The 21,381-nt window shown below is 38.0% G+C and overlaps 1 protein-coding gene and 1 pseudogene across 2 annotated transcripts in view; both read right to left on the bottom strand.

Moving 5' to 3' along the window:
- The window catches only part of GRID1 (glutamate ionotropic receptor delta type subunit 1), a 1,160,974-nt gene that overhangs the window by 118,650 nt on the left and 1,020,943 nt on the right, over positions 1 to 21,381 (bottom strand). For both annotated transcript variants that reach the window (XM_043982152.1, XM_043982151.1), the window contains exons 9-12: positions 20,564 to 20,665; positions 18,984 to 19,181; positions 15,310 to 15,634; positions 13,776 to 13,914 (exon numbers count right to left, since the gene is read on the bottom strand). In XM_043982152.1, the coding sequence (XP_043838087.1) occupies positions 13,776 to 13,914; positions 15,310 to 15,634; positions 18,984 to 19,181; positions 20,564 to 20,665 (764 nt within the window). The remainder of the gene's footprint in view (positions 1 to 13,775; positions 13,915 to 15,309; positions 15,635 to 18,983; positions 19,182 to 20,563; positions 20,666 to 21,381) is intronic.
- LOC122740225 lies at positions 10,935 to 11,338 on the bottom strand (annotated as a pseudogene).

Below are 21,381 nucleotides of genomic sequence, written 5' to 3'. Positions count from 1 at the left end.
TTAGCAAGCAACACACCTGTGGAAATGCAAACTGGCAACTGTTTCTGCAGGTGCTATAGTCCATGTTTCTTTAGCAGCTACAAGTACTGAAGAACCAGAAAAGAAAGTCTTGGCCACCAAAGTCTTTGACAATGTCAAATGGTAAAAACAAAAACAAAAGCAAAACTTAAAAAGGGCATGTATTTGTCAGTAGAAATGACATTTTAAAAGTTGTATTATCATCTTTTTAAGCCACTGAATCCTGTCTTTCTCTGTAAGTCTTTGACTTGCAGCTAAGACCTGCCATATATATATATATATATATATATATATATATATATATGTATATGTATATGTATATGTATATGTATATGTATATGTATATGTATATGTATATGTATATATGTATGTATATATGTATATGTGTATATGTATATGTATATATATATACACACACATAAATATATATACATATATGTGTGTGTGTTTGTGTGTGTATGTGTGTATATATATATATATATTGGCTCCCCCACAAAGATATAAGCTCCCTGAGCGTAGGGACTCTTACTTTTTTGTTTGCATTTCCAGTACTTAACAAAATGCATATGTACGTGTTTTTGTTTCTGTTGTTCAGTTCTTTTTTCAGTTTTTTTCTACTTTTTTTGACCTCATTTGGGGGAATTTTCTTGGTAAAGATACTGTAGTACTTTGCCATTTCATTTCCCAGCTCGGTTTATAGATGAGGAACTGAGGCAAATAGGGTTAAATGAGGCTTGATTTGAAGTCACAAAGAAGAGTCTTGCTGACTCCAGGTTTGATGATCTATTTACTGTGTCACCTAGCTGCCCTATGGACATAGTAAGCATTTAATAAATGTTTTCCATTCATTCATTCATTCATTCATTCATTCATTCATTCATTCATTCATTCATTCATTCATTCATTCATTCTGCCTATGTTTTTATTGACCTTGCTAAAATGTAGGTTCCATGAGGTCAGTGACTGTTTTTTTTTTTCCACTTTGTCTTTGTATTCCCAGCAACTAGAGTATGGTCCAGCACACAGGAGGTACTAATTGAAGTGAAATGAGGTACATAAACCTGGGTGGTAGCTACTGTAACATCATTGACTCTATTTTACAAAAATGGAAATGGAGGAATAAAGACATTAGGTAGTATAGGTCATAGTCCTTAGCTAATAGGAATTGGGCTTGAATTTGAATGCAGCTTTTCTGATTCCACTTTGATGCTCTTTTTCTTACACTGTGCCATATTTCAATCAGTCACTAAATTGTAAACTATTTGAGGGCAGGGGATTTAAAAAAATCTTTTATTGACATTGTCTCATTTATCTCTAACAGCAACTCAGTATAATATGGAAGATAGTGCCTTGAGCAGTTAGTTGATGGCTTATGAGTGAATGAGTAAGGAACTGAGATTTTCACAGGACCTCTTTAAGTGGTGGTGGTTTTGATGATGATGATACAAGTGAAAGAGAGAAGAAGAAAAGAAGAGAAGATGGAAAAGGGAGAGAAGCTGGAGAAGAAGAAAGCAAAAGAGGAGAAGCAGAATGGAATAAAAGCATAGCCATCGCTAAGGTTTACAAAGCATTTCCCCTAAAATATCCCTTGAGATGGGTGCAAATTATATTATTCCCATTTTATCAGTGAAGAAAAGCAGAATAACCAACTTCCCTTGAACAAATTTCACTCATTGCCTTAGGAATTATTAAAAGCCAAGGGAGGAAAACAAATAAACTTTATCCTTCCACTGTCCCAAGGTTTGGTCTATTCCTCAGGGAAGGAAGATCAGTGAAAAATGAAATTGTAGTTTGGTAAGTTGTGTACCCTGGATGAAAGGAAAGGACAGTGGAGTCAATTCTACCATCAGAATTCAGAATGATAGCATTGTTCAACATTACAATTGATAATACTTGTCTTAGACCTTAGCCCTAGGGAAGTAAGCAGAAATCTGTCCAGTAAGGGGAGATCATTCTGAGATTCCACATAATTTATGATCCTCTAATACCCACCACCTAAAGTAGAAATCTGAATTCCCAATCCTTCAGCAAAGATTTAATTGCCTCAATGCTATTCTGTGTTTGGAGTTGTGGTATCTGTGAATCAATGTTCTATCTCTTCTGAGAATCCATTTCCCAAATGCACATGTACACAGTCTTGCTTTAGATTTAAGATTCCTTTGTCAGAGAAAAAAAAAGTTTCTGGCAGGAATACAGCTCCTCTCTGGACATTTCTCTTTTGATAGCATCTATGGAACCTCTTGTATATTTTTTCCAGTGACTTCATCTCTATTCTGTTTCTCTGTCTGACTCAAGCAATTTGGTTTAACATCTACTTTCGTGTGTTTAGTGGTTAAGGGATACCTGTTGCTATGATAACTGGACTCTATCAAGTATATCTTTCCAAAAGGTTGTCCTCTCATGTCTCTGGGTCATGTTCTGGAAGGGATGGCCCCACTCTCCATGTAGTCCTAGAGGAGGCATAGCACAGTCACCCAAATACAAAAAGCCACATCAAATTTGGCAGGGCAAAGTTGAACATTAACCTCTTGAATGGCCTGATTGAGGTGTGTGAAACCCAAGATGTTTTGGGGAGACCTGAAGTCTGTATCAATACTTATTGACATATTTTTTAAATATTTAAGCTATTTTTATTTTACCCTCAGAGATACTCTCAAAAAAATAGCTAGATCTTCAATACAGAAAAGATAAATGTTAGAGACGCAGAGACTGACACCTCTACCCTCACAATTGTTTCTTGTCTTCCCTAGATTCTTTTAAAATTCAACTCAAATCCTACCTTCTGTAAGAGACCTTTCCCAGGCCCCCTCAAAGCTAGTGAACCTATGTGATTTCCTCCATTTATCCTATATAGATCTTATATGCACATAGTTTGTTTGCATATTGTCTTCCCTCCATTAGAATATGAACTCCTTGACAGCAGGAACTCAAATTTTTTTTTTTCTTTCACTGACTGACCAATCTGAGTCAGAGGGCAGGAAGTTCTTTGAAAATAGTCTTGCCAAAGAATCACTGAGACTTGATTATGGGTGTTTAACCAGACTCAGTTTCCTAGACTCGATTCTAAAGAAGTCTCTCTACTCCAACAATTGTGTAGTCCATATAGAGAATAAGAGTCGGGGATAGTGTGCTCATTCTAGACCCCAGAGTACCTGGTTCAACTGCTGCCTCTAACACACAAAACCTTGTGACTTGGGGCAAAAAACTAAATTTCCTTAGGCTATAGTTTTCTCATCTGTAAAATGAGTGAGACTATTTGGTATCAGAGCTCAGATTATAAGATAATTTATAATCCTCTATTTCTTTCATCGATTAGCATAATTTTAATAATTAATGTAACATGAGACTGATGAATTCCAAAGTAACCATTTTATACAATTAGCCCTTAACTAAGGCTATGGTCAGAGAAAATCTCTTGTGTAATGATTGGAATGATGCCACCTGCTGGAGAGCTACTGCAGGAAAGCTCCGCCATGAGGAGAAGGTGTCTGAGGGCAAGCCATGCGGTCAAGGTCCTTGGTGTCAGGAAGTGACGTTTGTTCGTGGGTACTATCTATCAAGGCTACCAGCCAATCAAGTTGAGGAGCCTCCCATTGCTGGGAGAAGGACACGAAGTAGGAAGTGGACACTGGCAGAGGGCTTTTTCCTCTTTTGGTTCCTGACCTGGCCATGGTGGGTCGGATGATGGAGTCTCCTAGAAATAGTTGGATTTTTAACTTTCTCTCTAATCCTAATGCTCTTTAATAAATACTGAAACACTTAAATCCTCTTGCTAAAGCTTATAATTTATTGGCGACCACTCAGATTTTGGATAGCATAGCTAGAATTTTAGACATCTCACATGAATCACTATTGAATTTATACAATTAAGCTTTAGTCCTAGAAGCAGGACTTTACACTTAATTTTATAAAGTTTTATTTTAGAGGTTTGACATTTACCTAAACTAGTTTTTTTTCAATTTTGTTCATTTTTTCTAATATTACTGTCCCAATATTGTGTGCTGTTAAAATGGATAATCATGACTTTTGTGTCTTTCAAGTAAATAACAAAAATGATGAAGAAATTGTAGCTCTCTCATATACCACTGGAGATCTGCTCCAGTTAAAATACAACTGTGAATCAATATTCTTTGGGTAAAATTGCTCAATAAGCTAGAAAGCTGCATAACTATGGCCAATTTAGGTCCCCTCAGTCTTGCCTCAAGAAATCATTTCAAGAGAAACTTTGTTAATTCCAACTTCTCCTGACAATGCTTTCATTCTGAAACATCCATAGATATTTTTTCTGTCACTTTATAGAATTACACTGTCTTCCATAACAAAGAACTTATCCCTGAATGGTTTACATTGATGCTCTGAAAATAACTTACAAACAGCTTTTTTATTCCATCTTCAGTGTTTTCCCAAGAATCAGTTCATTCTACACTTGGGGTTCTTATTTTTTTTTAATGTCATGGATACTTTTGGCACTCTGGTAAGGCCTAGGAATCCCTTCTCAGAATATTTTTAATTCATAACTGAAGTTAGTGAGGAATTTCAGTTAGAGGTTATCAAAAATAACCTTGTACATTTTTTACCATCCAAATTCATGGATGCCTGGAATCTATCTTAAGAGCTTTGGAAGTGTGTTGACATCAAGAACATCTATTCTAATTGTTCAAGATTTTTTAGCTGTCCAGCTACTATTCTTCTGGGGTTTTGCCAGTCTGTTACATTTTTCTGATTTTGTATGTGTGTAATATGTTTGTATATACATACACATGTACACAAAGAATTGTTGTTGTTGTTTGTCCTTCATTCTCAAAGAGGATCATGACATTGGGGTGATGTCATGATTTATAGTGAACTGGATTTAAGTGAGGGAGGAATGTGCAAGGTCACCAACTTTACTCTCTCTTCCAGAGCCATCTGGATCCACTGGCAAGAGATCTCTCTCTCTCTCTCTCATACACACACACACACACACACACACACACACACACACACATACATATAATGCATATATGTATATTCACATATACTTATATATGTATAAACACAAAACATCATGTAAATATATGTATATAAATGTGTTTACATACATACATATAAATATATGTTTAAAATTTTGATATTTTTAGGTATAATTTTTCAACAAATTATACAATTAGATCACTATAGTTGATCTATATCTCTCTGTCTTGTCCAAAAAATCATTTCAAGAGATATTTTGTCAATTCAATTCTCCTGATAATATCTTCACTCTTTTTCTGTCTCTTCATCTCTGTGTGTCTCTGTCTTAGTTTCTCTCTATCATTATATATATATATATAATATACACATAATCCACATCACAATAAACATATGTGTATTACATATATATATATACTGCTATTTGTCTATTCATTTCTTTCCTTTGTCTTTTTTTTACATAAGTTCTTAAAATTTTAGTTCATCAGGGAACTCTACTTTGGTCTCCTTTGATAGCTCCTCTTTCATCATTGGGATTATGTATCATAATATAGACAAAATTTCATCTTTTCAAGCTTCCACATTACCAGGGACTATTTGTTTTTTAGAATTTTTGAGTAATGAAATCATATCTGTTTTCATTCTTCCTTTTCCTTCCCTTCAAGCTCACATTAATTCTAAATAGAATCCCTATATCCAGTATTCCTTTCCTTTGTTATATAGAATTGCAAAATTAAATACATAGTTCATTCTGCTAATAATTATTTCCAAATCAACATTCAATTACTGCATATTCATCCTGTTTAATTATTTTTCTTTTCTTGATTTTTTTTTTTGGTGAGGCAATTGGGGTTAAATGACTTGCCTAGGGTCACACAGCTAGTAATTGTTAAGTGCCTGAGGTCAGATTTGAACTCAGGTCCTTCTGAATCCAGGGCCAGTGCTCTATCCACTGTGCCACCTATCTGTCCCTATCTGGTTTAATTCTTAAGTACCTTGCTGCTGCCACTGAGTCTCTGATTTCATTCTGAGAATGTAGACATGCAGAGAGGTATCTTCCTTTAGACTTCCTCTATGATTAACAGTATTCCTCAGCTATTTAGTGGCAATAATACCAATTGTTTCACATGAAATTCTGTTTGTTTCCATTCATATGAAAGGCTTTTTATGACAGGGTATGTATCTATGTAGCTGAATTGATGGAACTCCCAATATTGTTTTGCTGCCCTGTGTTCCCTGAACTTTAGAGGGCTGGTATAACCAGTTTTCCATATCCCAACCTGAGTCTCGAGTTTAGAGAAAACTGTCACACCCCACAATATTCATTTGGACAGTTCATTTTCTGTAGGGAGATGAGTCATTTTCTTCTGTTGTAATTGCCCTTGTTTTCAATTTTCATCATATCATTTATTTCTCATTCCATTGCTTTATCATTAGAGGTAGGGATTTATCCTCTAGATCTAACTCTAGATGGTCTAGTTCACTCCAACTTTATTTTTCATCCATAGTGGCAACAAAAAGGGTAAACCCCTTTGGAGTATTCTTTGATTTAGGATTACTGAATAGCTTATTGTCTGGTGAATTAATGAAAAGAAGAAAACTATTCCACAAGTTAGTAAGGTACGGGCAATAAAGGGCCTGAGATAATGCCTTTGAGTGCCACTTCTTAAAGAGAAGGGAGGACAGAAAATTTTGCTTCAGAAATTATTGTACATGCTATGTGGGTGACCTTGGACAAGTATTTTAACCTCTCTACATCTTATATTTTGCATCTATAAAATAGACATAAGGAAATTTGAACTATCAAATGCATAATTCAATTACTGGTGATGGTGTAAAAGATTTTTTATTATTATTATTATTATTATTATTAGGCAGGGAAATAAGGGTTAAGTGACTTGCACAGGGTCACACATCTAATAAGTGTCAAGTGTCTGAGGTCATATTTGAATTCAGGTCCTCCTGAATTCAGGGCTGGTGCTTTATCCACTACGCCACCTAGTTGCCCCAAGCTTTGTAAATCTTAAAGTGTAATGTGGGGGCAGCTAGGTGGTGTAGTGGAGAAAGCACCAGCCTTGGATTCAGGAGGACCTGAGTTCAAATCCAACCTCAGACACTTGACCCTTACTAGCTGTGTGACCCCGGGCAAGTCACTTGACCCTCATTGCCTCACAAAAAATAAAAAAAATTTTAAAAAAAAGTTAAAAAAAAAGTGTAATGTAAATATAAGCTTTTATTATAAATCTAGTTTCAGGGGCAGCTAGGTGGTGTACTGAATAGAGTACCAGACCTGAAGTCAGAAGGACCTCAGTTCAAATCCGGCCTCAGACACTTGACTCTTACTAGTTGTGTGACCCTGGGCAGATCACTTAACCCCAATTGCCTCACTAGTAATAATAATAATAATGATAATAACGATAATGATAATAATAATAATAATAATAATTTTAGTTCCAGTTGTTTTAATTTATATGATTTTGGACATATCTCCTCATCTACACACCTTCCAACCTGAGAGCCTTGGTATTCCCATCTATCAAATGTGTATAATATTTGTATTACTCATCTAACAGGGTTCTTGGATAGGAAGCAGCCTGTAAATCTTGAAGCAATATATAAATATGAATTGTCATCATCGCAATCTTTCTGCCCACAGAACACAAGGCCTAACCAAAAGTTTAAAGGAATGGGAGTTTAGAGCAGAAGAAAAAACAAAACAAAACAGGTTATGGTGGATGAAGAGAGTAAAGGTTTCAAGGTTTAAAAATAAACAAAAAGCAAGTGGAAGAGATGCTCTTTGTACCCACAGAGGACAGAGTGAAAATTAGCAAAGGGGCTTTAGCCATACGGAGAAATTTTCTGCTCTAGCACAGATTATTAAGGGATTGTGTGATTCCTATCTCATGAGGCTCTTTAGAGAAAAACAGAAGCATTTTTTTAATTGTTTGGTGAGCTAACTTCCTAATGTTCCTCTAGCCTGCATGAACCCATGATCTGGATCAGATGGAAGAACTGGGGCAGAGATAAACATCCACTAGGTGAGGTGACATTTTTCTCTTTTTGCTGAACCTAGCCCTCCCACATCTCTAGTTCACACTTGACTCAATGCCTCCTTGAAAAGCAGAATGGAAATGCAGATATGGCTGGGCTATATGGATGTGTTAACATTACAATGAGAATGGAAGCTGTGACATTTCATGAACATTGGCAGTCCAAACATAGAACCATATTGTATAACATTTGGATGGGATTCCCCATCCTTTTTTCCCCAAGAGTCAGTGAATAAGGGGAGAAGGTAGGAGGGGACATATAGGGAATATGAAGAGGAAGAAAAAGAAAAGATGAACAGAAGTGAAGCAATCTCCATCTGGTACCTATAAAATGGTACCCTATCAACATTAGGCGAACCAGGAACAGGATAAAACATGGTATAAACATTTTCCAGCATGATAAGAAGGGCTTTTATCTCTCACTGCAGACTAGAGGGGTGCAAGGTGAATGTAAAGTCAGCAAGCCCAGCTTGGTCTTTAATCATTTTCAGAATGAGAAAATATAGGTCTCCATGATCTTTGACCCCATACCCCATAATACTTTAAAATTAATGAGCCAACAGCTCAGGACCAAGTAAAGCCCCTGCAGTTTCCAATGAAAGTTAAAGAAAAACTCTGTTTTTATACATTAAGAAGGGGGAAAAGTTGATGTAAGCATGTTTTAGTGGATAAAGAGCTATAAGATTTGGGTTCAAATCTATGCCCTGAAATATTTTAACTGTGTTACCATCAGCAAGTCATTTAAACTCTTGGTATCCCAAACAACTCTCTAAGATGACATGATGACAGATGGCTTGCTGATAGGCATTCCTAATGGGAATTTCCAGATGAAGAAGTGGTCCTCTTTGCCAAGTTCAAATCATCGACATGTATCCTTGATCCCTTACCTTCATATCCTCTCCAATAGATTGTCCCTACTATCATCCCCCTTTTAGCTGACATTCAATTTTTTCTCTGTCTCCCTCATTCTTAAAATTAAAAAATGCTAAATCCTACTATTCCTGTTACTCATCATTCTCTCCCTCTTTTCCACTACTCAGTCAAATTGCTAAAAATAAGCATCTATATTCAGTGCCTCCATTTCTTTGGTCCAGTCATACAGACTAAGATTCTCACACTCAACATTCTTTCTCCCATTTCTGTACCTTTGGGGCTGTGGAAGGTTTGGACCACAGCAGAATAATGTATAAGACTACCAATGAAGTCATTTTGTTTTAAATCCAAGGAATTCTACTAAGTTTCAACAAATTTTGTGTTATTTGGGAGTTGATAGTGTCATGGCTGGGTCTGTCTACCATGCTTGCAAATCTCCCTTTAATCACTTCATCCTTAGAGAATCCCTAGCATCTTTTAAGATGCAGTTCAAAGATTACCTTTCCCTGTAACCTCACTGGCTACTGATTCTCAGTCTTAGATAACCTTGAGAGAGAGAGAGAGAGAGAGAGAGAGAGAGAGAGAGAGAGAGAGAGAGAGAGAGAGAGAGAGAGAGGGGAGAGAGAGAATATGAGGATATAACTATATATGTACCTTTTTTCTCTTTTTTATATCCCCAGTGCTTCATAAGGTTCTGGGAACATAGTTATCACTTTAAAAAAATTTTAGTTAATTGATTTATGGTTTTGTATTCCCTCACCAAGCACTCCCTACAGGGATGAAATCATCAGCCTAGAACTACTCCTTAAAAACAAAAACAAAACAAGTCAACAACTCATAAGACATCAATCACTTCCTAGTCATTGGATCACAGAAGATGGAGCTGGAAGAGCCCTAGCTATCATATGATCATGTTATATAGGAAGATTTACTGTTACACACAAAGGTTAAATGCCTTGACCAACTTTACCAAACTAGTAAAGCTAACGGTAATATTTTGTCTCTCCCTCCAAATCACTTAGGATTTGTGCTGACAGAGACTTATACTCTAAAAAGGGGAACCCTATTTCTTTTTTTCCTAGAATAAACTTTCAAGGCAACAAAATAATATCCTTTCTCACATTGAGACTTCATTTAACACCACATCCCTCCCATGCCATTATCATGTATTTGTGTGTGTGTGTGTGTGTGTGTTATACCTTTTTATGTGTGAGTATAAGGACTCTTTTTGTTGTTGTTCAGTTGTTTCAGTTGTGAGTGACTCTTCATGACCACTTTTGGGGTTTCTTGGCAAAGATACTGGAGTGGTTTGCCATTTCTTTCTCCAGTTCAATTCACAGGTGATAAACGGAGGGAAACAGGGTTAAGTGACTTGCCGAGGGTCATACAGCTACTAAGTTTCTAGGTCTGGATTTGATTGCAGGTCTTCCTGACTCCAGGACTGGCACTCTATTCCCTGTGCCACCCAGCTGGCCCTTGATATAATAAAGATTCTATCTCATCTCAACTTTACATCTTTTTTCAGCCTTGAATACAGTGTCTTCCACATGGGCTTGCTGAATTTGATCCCAGTTCAGAAGAATCTGCTAGTATACTTCCCTTGCTGGGGAAGTTCCCTTCCTGAACCACAGGATGACCTGGAATGGGAAGAGGACCCTTTGATTTGAAAATAAGAGGAATCAAAGAGATGGATGGCTACTGAAATTAAGAAATCTGTTCCTCAGAGGCTTTAGGCTGGAACAGGCAGCCCTATGGCTACCCTTGGTCAAGGTCAGATTAAAGGAATTAAGAGTCATACTTGACTGTGGAATCTGCTTTATTGGCTTGGGACCAGCTGTCAGATGCAGTTTAAAAAAAATACAGAATGGGCTTCAACCAGAACCAGGACAGCACCATGTTTTCCATTTCTGGAGGGTTCCTTGACCAGAGTCAATTGGTATAAAACACGGGCAGGGAGGGGGACAGGGAGAGAAATGAGGCAATCTGGTGTTGAGTTCAGTGGTAGCCATCAGTAGGAGTTGACCGTGAACATGTGGGTTGGCTTCAAGCTGTTTCCTTCTCAGAGGTCCTAAGGAGATGACACTGCTGTGGGTTAGCGTCAGAATGAGTTTTCCATCCTGCAGCTGCCGAGTGAGTGTGGTCTCTTGCCCATTCTACTTCTGCATATGGACAAGTTTGCCTCCATCCAATGTGACGGTAGACTTGACTTTCCTGTCATCACCTGTTGTCTCATCAAATTCTACTCCAAGCTTGAAGGAGATCTCAGTGTTCTTGAAAGTGCTCTGAGTCTTGATCGTGATGGTGTCCCCACTGACTTCGATGATGGTGATGGGCTTGGTCATGCTGTCCACCTGCCTCGTGGCAAAGCCAACACCGATGGACTTCATGTAGTCATCGAAGTTCTTGCTGTCAACCAACTTCCAGGTGCCAATGAAAGCATCTGCCATGGTGCTAGGCTGAAGGAGGCTGTGCTGCATTGCTCTGGGCTGGGCTGGGATGCGCTGCGAGGCGCTGGGTCTGGATCTGCGGGGCTGCGTGGAACTGAGCTGCATGGAGCTGAGAGGGACTGGGCTGGGCTAAGCCGCAGGCAGACGAGCAGGCTGGCAGGTGGGCAGTCCGGGGAGAAGAGAGGGGATGCAGAAAGGTTCCTGGCTCTGACTTTCCTTACTTTCAGTACTGTCTGAGAACATGTCACAGCAAGGGAAAAGACCTTGTGAGGCTATGTAGTCTGGTGGTAAAATCACTGGATGCAGACACAGAACAAATGTGTTTAAATCTCAGCTTTTCATTTTTATTTGACTTTTGGCAACTCATTGTCTTGGTCTACAAAGTGAGTTGAATGAACTAACTGACCTCTAAGTTTGCTTCCATCTTTAAGTTCCTGCCATCTTCCTCAGGGAAAAATCCACAGGGGAAGAGTGAGACACCAATGTAATCAAGTTCTAGGAAGATGGCTAATCTATCATTGTTGTTGTTCATCTTTCATTCTCGAAGAAGACCAATGACATCACAATGGTGATTTCTTGACTTTCAAGTGAACTGGATCTAAGTGAGGCAGAGTTATGCCAAGTTTTCAGCTTCACTCTCTCCTCCATAGTCACTGAAGTGCAGCAGCAGGATGAAAGTCAAAATGACTGATCATGGCCCAGCATATTAGGATCAGATGGAAATGATTCAGGGAGTCAGCAAAGCCACATATGACTACATGACTCAACTGCTGCCGTGGCAGCAGAGTCTATTTAATTCAGGTAATTTGTGACTATGTCTTGGCCCCTACTTTTCACGGCATAAACATATTTATGCAAATATATTCACATAAATATATTTATGTACATATATGTATATACCAATATACCCATAAAATACATACATACATGTGTATATTATACATACATGTGTATGTATGAACAATATATCTCTATCATCTATATATCTATGTATCTATGTATCTATCTCCCTATCTCTTTATCTATTATAAATCTATGTATCTATGTATATATGTATTTATCTTTCAATCTAATCCAGCCATCTGTCTGTCCATCCATCCCATCTATCTTATCTATCTTATCTATCTATCTATCTATCTATCTATCTATCTATCTATCTATCTATCTATCATCTATCTGTCTGTCTGTATGTGTATATACACACATAGGGAAGGGGATGAGCATTTATTGAGTAGTTACTTCGTGTGAGTGCTTTTCAATTATTATCTCATTTTGATCAAATGATGAAAATAAGTTAATATTTGTAAAAGGTTTGTACAATTCCTAGTACATAATAGGTACTTAATGAATGATTTCTTTTTCTACCTCATGCACATAATTTTATAGATTAATGTGGAACTACAATTTCATTGATTGGATGAACTATCCCTGAAGCAATAACTCATCTGTAACTTCTCTGTGAGGTCCCAGTCCTCAGAGCATGCACAGACATTCTCTGCTTACTAGTAATCCAAAATGTGCAATTTTTCAAAACTGGTTTCAGCCATGATGGCTTAGAGGTTAGTACTGTTTTATGGCTGAAAGCCTTCTAACTGGCTTTGGAGCCAGAAGACCTGATGGCTCAAGGGGCATGGATCTTAAATGAGTTTGCATATGAAAAGATCAATATTCCCCTCCAACTGACTTTTTGTTGCTTTTCATCCCTGACTAAAAGAACTGCTGTGAGTCACCTGTTTGTGAAGGGGCGGGGAGAAGAGGAGGGATAGGTAAATGGTGTTTCTCCATTCCCCAGTCACTAGCCCAAGCACCTCTAGGTGTGTGTGTGTGTGTGTGTGTGTGTGTGTGTGTGTGTGTGTGTGTGCGCGCGCGCACACGTGCGTGTCTGTTTCCTAATTTTAAGTTATTGGGAGAGTATCTGAAGATGGAATTGACAAGGTTGCAAACTGATGAGCTCTGAATGGTCAAAAGATCATCAGAGATCCCCATAGAAACTAAAAACAGTAACAGAGTCAACTGGAGTCGGTCATAGCAGAAGCTGAGTCCAGTAAGGATCCAGCTTAGTTGAATAAGGAATGATATCTATAGACAACACCATGTCCAAAAGTGACTTTGTTTTGGATATCTTGAAGTAAGAAAATGACTCCCAACTCTGAATGAGTCACAATGTTTTCATCTCAAAAAACATTCCCCATTTTTAGAAGTTTGCTTCCCATGCTTTCTCTATTTTTGAATGATCATGGACTTTCTAGGGAAATATAATAATAACAACAGCTGCAGCAATGATAACAACAATAATAATAACAAGACTGAGTATTTGGGAACCTTTTATGAAGGGAATTCGTTTACTTGACTTATAACATATACACATACTCACCTTATGCCTTTTTAACCGATATCCTTGAACCTTAGTAGCATATGAGGAAAGGTCTTTTCTTACCTTATTGGGTTATCCATCCTTGAAACTGTGAGGAAGGCAGCAAGGTTTGCCGTGTAAGATGAACAGACAATCAGAGTGAAAAGCCACCAGCTCCCCATCACAATGCGCATGGCCATGGAATTTGTGGGTGATTCTCCACCTGAAAGAAACAGAGAATGTGAAAAAACAAAACAACTTGGTGACTCCATTTCCTGATGACCATTCCAGAATCACTGCTGTCTTCATTGCCATCAATCACATTGGTAACCAATCACAGGCCTTGTCACTTTTTTTTTTCATTTTGCCCTCATCCAAGTGAAAAAGGACAATCATGATAGCTAGTGGGAACTCAGGGATTCACTATGAAGGCCCCAAGACAAAGGCACGCTAGAATCAACTAACAAGTAACGCAAAATTTGTCAAAACTTAAAGCAGACTGCCTTAGATTAGGGGAAAAAATGACTTCATTGGTTATCTTATACATTATTCCTTTGTGGTACAAAACCTCCATGGCCCCAGGCTATGATTTGGGATGTTTCCAATTTCCAGTTTCCATTTTATATTCAGGAAAATATATAAATATGATATTTCCTCCCACCCATGGATCTGTGTGCTTTTTCTTTTCAACCTTCAAAACACATGATGGCATGATGTGCCATGCCGTGCTTTTTTTATTAATATCCTGGCTTCCCTTGATGAATCTTTTTAGAATGTTCCAGAACTATTATGTTTGACTTTTAGTCAAAGGTTGCCCCTAGGAGTCCAATTATTTCTCCCAGGTCCCTTAGGTGGTTGCTTAAGAAGGCTCTCAGGGGCACATTGCCTTTCTCCAGCCCACCAGGTCTCTGCTGAGGCAAGAAGCAGAGCCAAAAATCACATTAGGAGCTGTGTGAATTTGTAGTTTCCAGCCAAAATTTGACAATTCCATAACATCTCTGAATACTCCCCCAAAAGCTATGAAAATGCACGGGCTCTAAACATCTCAGGAATGCTTGGGCTCCTGTGTGGATTCTTGCTAAATAATCTCAGTGTTTTTCCCTCCACATTAATAGCTTTAAATTAAACAGGAATTCAGCTTTCTTTTGACAGCATTCTGTGCAAAATGATCCACCCAAGGTAAAATCAAATAAAAAAAGAGCAAGCCCAAACTTTTCAAGTTAATTTTTTTTAGGGGGAGAGGGAGGTTGGGCAATGAGAGTTAAGTGACTTGCCCAGGGTCACACAGCTAGTAAGTGTCAAGTATCTGAAGCTGGATTTGAATTCAGGCCCTCCTGAATCCAGGGACAGTGCTTTATCCACTGTGCAACCTAGCTGCCCCCTCCAAGTTAATTTTAGATAAAGTGAAAAAGTAGACTATAAAGGCAAGCCTAGTATTATTTCATTCATTTCTAGGCATCATTGTGATTGAAATAATCCTATATAGAATCCTAGCAATGATCGAGAGCAGCATTAATTATTTTCAAGTTTCTTTTTTTTGTTAATGAGGCTTTGGGAACTGACCAGAGATCTCCAGGGGACATAGGGAAGGGGAACTGAACAAGGATCTACAATATACCTTGCTGTACAAAGGCTCCATAGACAATCCATATTGCGCTATGAAGTGTGGAGGATGCTGATGGACTAGACTGTGAAGAGTTCTGCAACCTGACAGCCTGTATCCGGTTCAATACAAATATCAAGACACCAACCACGGGGATGGCTGCTGCGATGCAGGCCCAAACAGCAAAGTCAAAAGGAGCAAAGAGAGAGAAGATGTTGATTTTCTCTTCTGGCTTCTTGATGAGAATCCCTACTGAGTAATCCATGTACCGTTTGCTGAAATCTACCACACTCTCCCGCTCCGGTGTGATGGTGATGGCCGAGATTGCCATGTCTGCTCTCTGAAACACAAAGTCAACCAGTTAAATGTCTTCTCTGCCCCTGAAAATCCCTGTTGTGCACGGAAAGGGGTATTTTCATATAAAAGGAGGATGCCCACAATGTATCACCAGAGCCTCCTCTACTCCAATATGTATTTGCTTGTTCTGTATTATTTTGTTCATAAATTGCCCCACTCCCATTCCCATAGGGACCCAGCTTCCACTAAATCATCCATGTTCTCCCTTCTCCCCTTGAGACCCTAGGAACAAATTTGTGAAATTCATGGCTATAGTTAGGTATATGATCTTATTGGAAGCACACAAAGGGGCAAGTCCTCTGATGACCCAATTAACACTATTCTCTACTGGTTGAGTCTGGCATATCCCTTATATATGGTAGATTAATCATCTCTAGGGAAAATCTCGATAACAGACTTGCCTGCATACAGGTCAACTCTGTTCTTTCCCTCACCTATCCAACCTCTTCATTCCTTTGGAAATACCTATATCTTTTTTTTAAAAATAAAATCCAAGATTTAGTTCACAGAATCATAGAATCACAGAATCTCATACTTAAAAGGGCTTTCAGAGGCCAGGCAGCTTAACCTTTCTACAGCTTCTCAGATAAAAAAGCAACCTAGTCTTCCATGGAAGACTTCTGCTGAGTAGGGAGCCTACTACTTCTCCAGGAAGAAAATATCACACTTTTTTCTCATTCCTTGGTTTCTACTTAACTCTGCTGCAGGCTTTTTTTTTTCATTCTCCATTTTATTTCCTTCCCAAAACATTTAACCCGTCTTGATTGCTTTTTTATCTCTGAGTGTAGGACTTGGTATCAAAAGACGTGGGTTCAGATCCTGCCTCAAATACTTACTTACTAGATGTGTAATCCTGAACGAATCACTTAAGCTCTGAGAATCAGTTTTCTTTATCTTTATTATGGGTATAAAATGGCTATATCAGCCTATACCCCAGGGTTATTAAAAAGAAAATCTTTTGTAAATTTCAATTAACTGAGATCAATGTGTATAATTATTATATCTTACATGGTTAAGATCCTCGAGGAAAGACAGGTTTTTTTCCTTTCCTTTCCTTTCCTTTCCTTTCCTTTCCTTTCCTTTCCTTTCCTTTCCTTTCCTTTCCTTTCCTTTCCTTTCCTTTCCTTTCCTTTCCTTTCCTTTCCTTTCCTTTCCTTTCCTTTCCTTTCCTTTCCTTTCCTTTCCTTTCCTTTCCTTTCCTTTCCTTTCTTTCCTTTCCTTTCCTTTCCTTTCCTTTCCTTTCCTTTCCTTTCCTTTCCTTTCCTTTCCTTTCCTTTCCTTTCCTTTCCTTTCCTTTCCTTTCCTTTCCTTTCCTTTCCTTTCCTTTCCTTTCCTTTCCTTTCCTTTCCTTTCCTTTCCTTTCCTTTCCTTTCCTTTCCTTTCCTTTCCTTTCCTTTCCTTTCCTTTCCTTTCCTTTCCTTTCCTTTCCTTTCCTTTCCTTTCCTTTCCTTTCCTTTCCCTCTCCTAGACACAGCACGGTGCTTGACAAATACTAGGTCTTTAATGAATGTGTGTCAACAATGACTTCCTCAAATTTTTTGACCTTATCTGCTCCAAGGAAGCCTTTCCTCCCTTTATAAGAGAACCTTTCAGGGTTGTTGTGATGATACAGTGAGAGAAAATTTGTTAAATGTACTCAGCACAGTGCCTGGCATATAGTAGAGATGATATGAATGCTTATTCTTTTCCCCCTTCCTTGAGCTCTCTAGCCCATGATGAACTTTCTATCTTCTAAATTCCTTTATTATTTACTTTCTATACCACACCAACATGTAACTAGAAAAAAGAGATTCTGATTTTGGCCAGAGTGGAGCACTCCCAGTGTAGAAATTCCCTCCTACATATCACAAACTATCTATGTCCATTCATGAATCATGATATCATAGATTAATGCCAGAAGGGAAATTGGAGGTAATCAAATTCAACTTGTTCTTTTTACAGATGGGAAACTGAAGATCAAATGAGTTGATTAATCTGCCCAAACTTAACAAAATGATAGAACAGCCATTTAAACAAACCCTTTCCTCTGATTCCAAATCAAGTGCTCTTTCAAATACGCCATTTTTCCTTCTTGGGTGTTGTCTAAGGCACCAGAAGATCAAATTACTTGTTCAGAGTTATATAATTAATATGACAGAGGTGAGATCTGAACACAGGAGTTCCTGACTCTAAGCCCACCAATCAATCCATTAAGTAACAGGGCCTTCACATGTCCATTATACATTATCAAGTAACACTTACTAATTTCTTTCTATGATTTAGTCTTGTTTCACCAGTCAGGCTGTCAAGAACTCAAGATCAAAGACTCTGTTTTCTTCTCTCATATTATCTATACCTCCTGGCAAAGGGTGAACCATATTTTTTAAGACCTCAACACTTAAGTGCTAGCTAATGACCAGTCATCTTGGAGAGGGATAGGCCAGTCCTGTGATTCTTCATTCCAAGACAAACTTCAAAGGGCAAGGTATGAGGGAAAGACAAGTGAGAGCAAGATTTAGTGATGGAGAACTAAGCATAAACATGGGGATAGAACTATGGAGACTAATGCACTTTAGGCTATTTTTGAAGAGGAACAGAGACAAGCTGAAATAATTAACAGCTGACTCTATCCTAGTACTAACCTCTAGAGTCAATGAAATAGGTCTTAATGTCAAAAGACAAGAAGCTAACTTCCTTTAAGTTGGGTCTTGAACCTCCAATTCAATGGGCCATCACATCCTGAAATGTCTCAGGATGCTCAATTCTAGGGGCGTCAATGACTGAATCAATAGCTCAGTTCCATCTAGGAAATGGAAAAGACACTCACACCAGGACTTTATCTTCATTATTGAGTGAACCAGAGTGGTTGATAAACAAGGAACTGGATAAAAATACAAGAGTTTTGGCAGATTATTACATGTATCCTTCCAAATGACATTGGTGTGTTTACAAGAATTTGATAATATTGTATTTCCACTTCTAAGCAGCCCTTCTCCGGAACAGAAGGGTTACCAAGCTACTCTGTATTTGTAGTAAGAGTTTTTCAGATACAAAGTCTTCCTGAAGACAAGAAAATAAGCTCTTCTTGACACCATGCTACATCCTGGTTATTGCACTATTCTACAAACATGTCATTATGGCTTGAGTCTTCTGCTCTACCCCTAGATTAATGTACCACTTAAGGAATTATGCTTTATAGAGAGGTAACTCCTCTATAACCCCACTATATATTTTTTTTACTACAGCTAATATAGGACACATCAGATTTGTATTCTTCCTTTGTAACTCAATAAGGTGTGCAGAGGTCCAATGGGCCTCATTTCTTTGCCTCAATGCTCTTTTAGCAGACCTACCTTATTGATGAGTTCCCCAATCATCCCATTCCAGGAGGTGTTATGGAGCTGGTGACCATATTTTCCATCAGGAGCTTGATAAATTTCATACTTGAATCCTAGGGTCTTAGCCAACGCATCCAGGACATCAATGGAAAATCCTTTGTAACGTTTGGGCTGCCCAAGTATATTCTCTGCCACCATCACAAAAGGTTCTTCCTGAGAAAAAATACAATGTTTAAGCTAATATTAAAGCCACTTATTTTCAAAGAATGCAACTGAGGAGCAAGGATGTTAATGTTTGCTATTTTGGGACCATGGCTACTTAAAATATTAATGGAGAATGGGCTTTAACAAAATTTAAGAATAATTATGAAACAATAATAATTTACTATTTTGGGGACTATATTCTAGAGATATCAGACCTCTGTCTAATAGCCATATTTGTGGATTTCCAAGTGTTGGTGTAGGTGAAACTTGGTCCCCCCAAAATGGAATAATTATATTCCATTCAGATGATCAAGGTATGTTTGTTGTTGTCCTAAATGATATTATAAAAGAAAATATGGGACCATTGTCATGTCTCATTCATGGAGGACTAGAAGAACATGTGGTTTTGTGGATCCATTATATGTGCCTCCTGACAGAAAAGTGATGACCTCAACATCCAAAAAGAAAGAAAGTTTTGTATGTAACAATTTATTTTGCATGACTATGCATATTTATTATATTTTTCCTTTCTTCAGTGAGAGGGGGTAAAGCAGATAAAATAAATGTGCTAAATAAAAAAGAATATTTTTCAAATGTTTTACATGGTTCTTGGTTTCCCCACCAATATCTTTAACATCATGTTTTTCTTCTAATTTACCTGCTGAACTGTATTTACATATGTACCGAATCTTAAGATTTCCTACCTACCTTTTTTTTTTGCAGAACTCAAATTGAGAAAGCCAAATGCTTCTCATACATTTCAAAGTATAATAACCCATGCACTGATAATATAGAGAAATGAGGATTCTATATATTAAGTTGTCTTGAGAGATGGATGCCAATCATTTCATTAAGATCACATTATGGGCCAATGAGAGGGTTGAATTCAACGTCTAGGATTTGGGACTCTGAGCATTAGCCATAAATGAATCTCTCTTATTTTTGACAATATACTGTAAACTCTTTGGCTCTATGGGTAATATGGAATGCTAACATTCCTCATCATTCCCTTCTCATGTATTCACCAGATTGAGTGTGGTCCTTGTGGAAATGAAATTCAAGGAAGTTTTCCCATTAAAAGAATGTGCTTAGCTAACTGGAGACAGCAAAAGAGAGGGAAACCTTTAGGAGGGGGATGAAAATCCTGTTACCTTCACCATCACTCCCAGAATGGAGGTGAAGGCATATCTGGAAAGAGGAGAATAGAGAGTAGAAATATGTCTGATATAGCTAGCACAGAGCCAAGTTGTGAAAAAGTTCTCTAGCTCTATCATTCAAGTCTCTCCCCTCCAAGGCAACATTCAATTTAACAAGTGGAAAGAATGTTAGGAGAGGCAAGGACATTTAGCAATAGACAGTATGAAACTTTTGATTCCTAAACATGATCCTACCAAGACAGTCACCACTTTGAGTGTCAATCCATGGAGGTGGCTGCCTGTATGCCTCTCTTGCAGGCTGCCATTCAGACCTTTCTCTGAGTCCCAAGTCGCCAGCTGTGGAGAAGAGAAGAATGAAGACATAAAGAAAAGAATGGTCATTCCCATGTTCCATTAATCCTTGCCTATTCTTTCTGACTCAAATAAAACATATATCTATCCAATTAGGAAGTGGGAACAAGCAAGCAATGGGATGTCACGTGGGCCTATAATAGATCTGTAACTATGAACAGTGACTAGGGCTTGGCCCCAGAGTGCCAAATTTAGAGGATACCAGTGGTACCTACAAATGTTCAGGAGCATGGAAATGGTAACTTTTAGCCCCCCAGTTAGCAGGGGGTAATTCATTAAATAGAAATCTGCTGACTGGCTGTCTAAAGCAAAGCTTCTTAAATTGTGTGTTGTACCCCCATATGGGGTTGCATAACTGAATGTGGGGAGATAATGAAAAGTTTAGCAACAATAAACGGTTTTGTATACCTATTTTATATAGCTATATACCTAAGATGACATAAAAAATCTTGGGCAAAAAGGGGTCATGAGTGGAAAAAAGTTTAAGAAGCCCTGGTCTATAGTGAGTGCCTTTTCCTACCCCCTCTCACTTAACTCACCCTCAGCTGAGGACATATTTAGTATCACTTTTCTGACACTAGGATTGTAATACATGTCATAAACATAAAAATTTCTAAATACAGCCAGTTAATACTGAGTTAAAGGGATAGAAAAGATCAGAATTTGATTCAGTTGCTCTATTATATTGTGAGGAATAATTA

Source organism: Dromiciops gliroides, chromosome 2, assembly GCF_019393635.1.
Source record: "Dromiciops gliroides isolate mDroGli1 chromosome 2, mDroGli1.pri, whole genome shotgun sequence".
In the NCBI taxonomy this organism is placed as follows: domain Eukaryota; kingdom Metazoa; phylum Chordata; class Mammalia; order Microbiotheria; family Microbiotheriidae; genus Dromiciops; species Dromiciops gliroides.
This window is presented reverse-complemented; position numbering and strand designations above follow the sequence as displayed.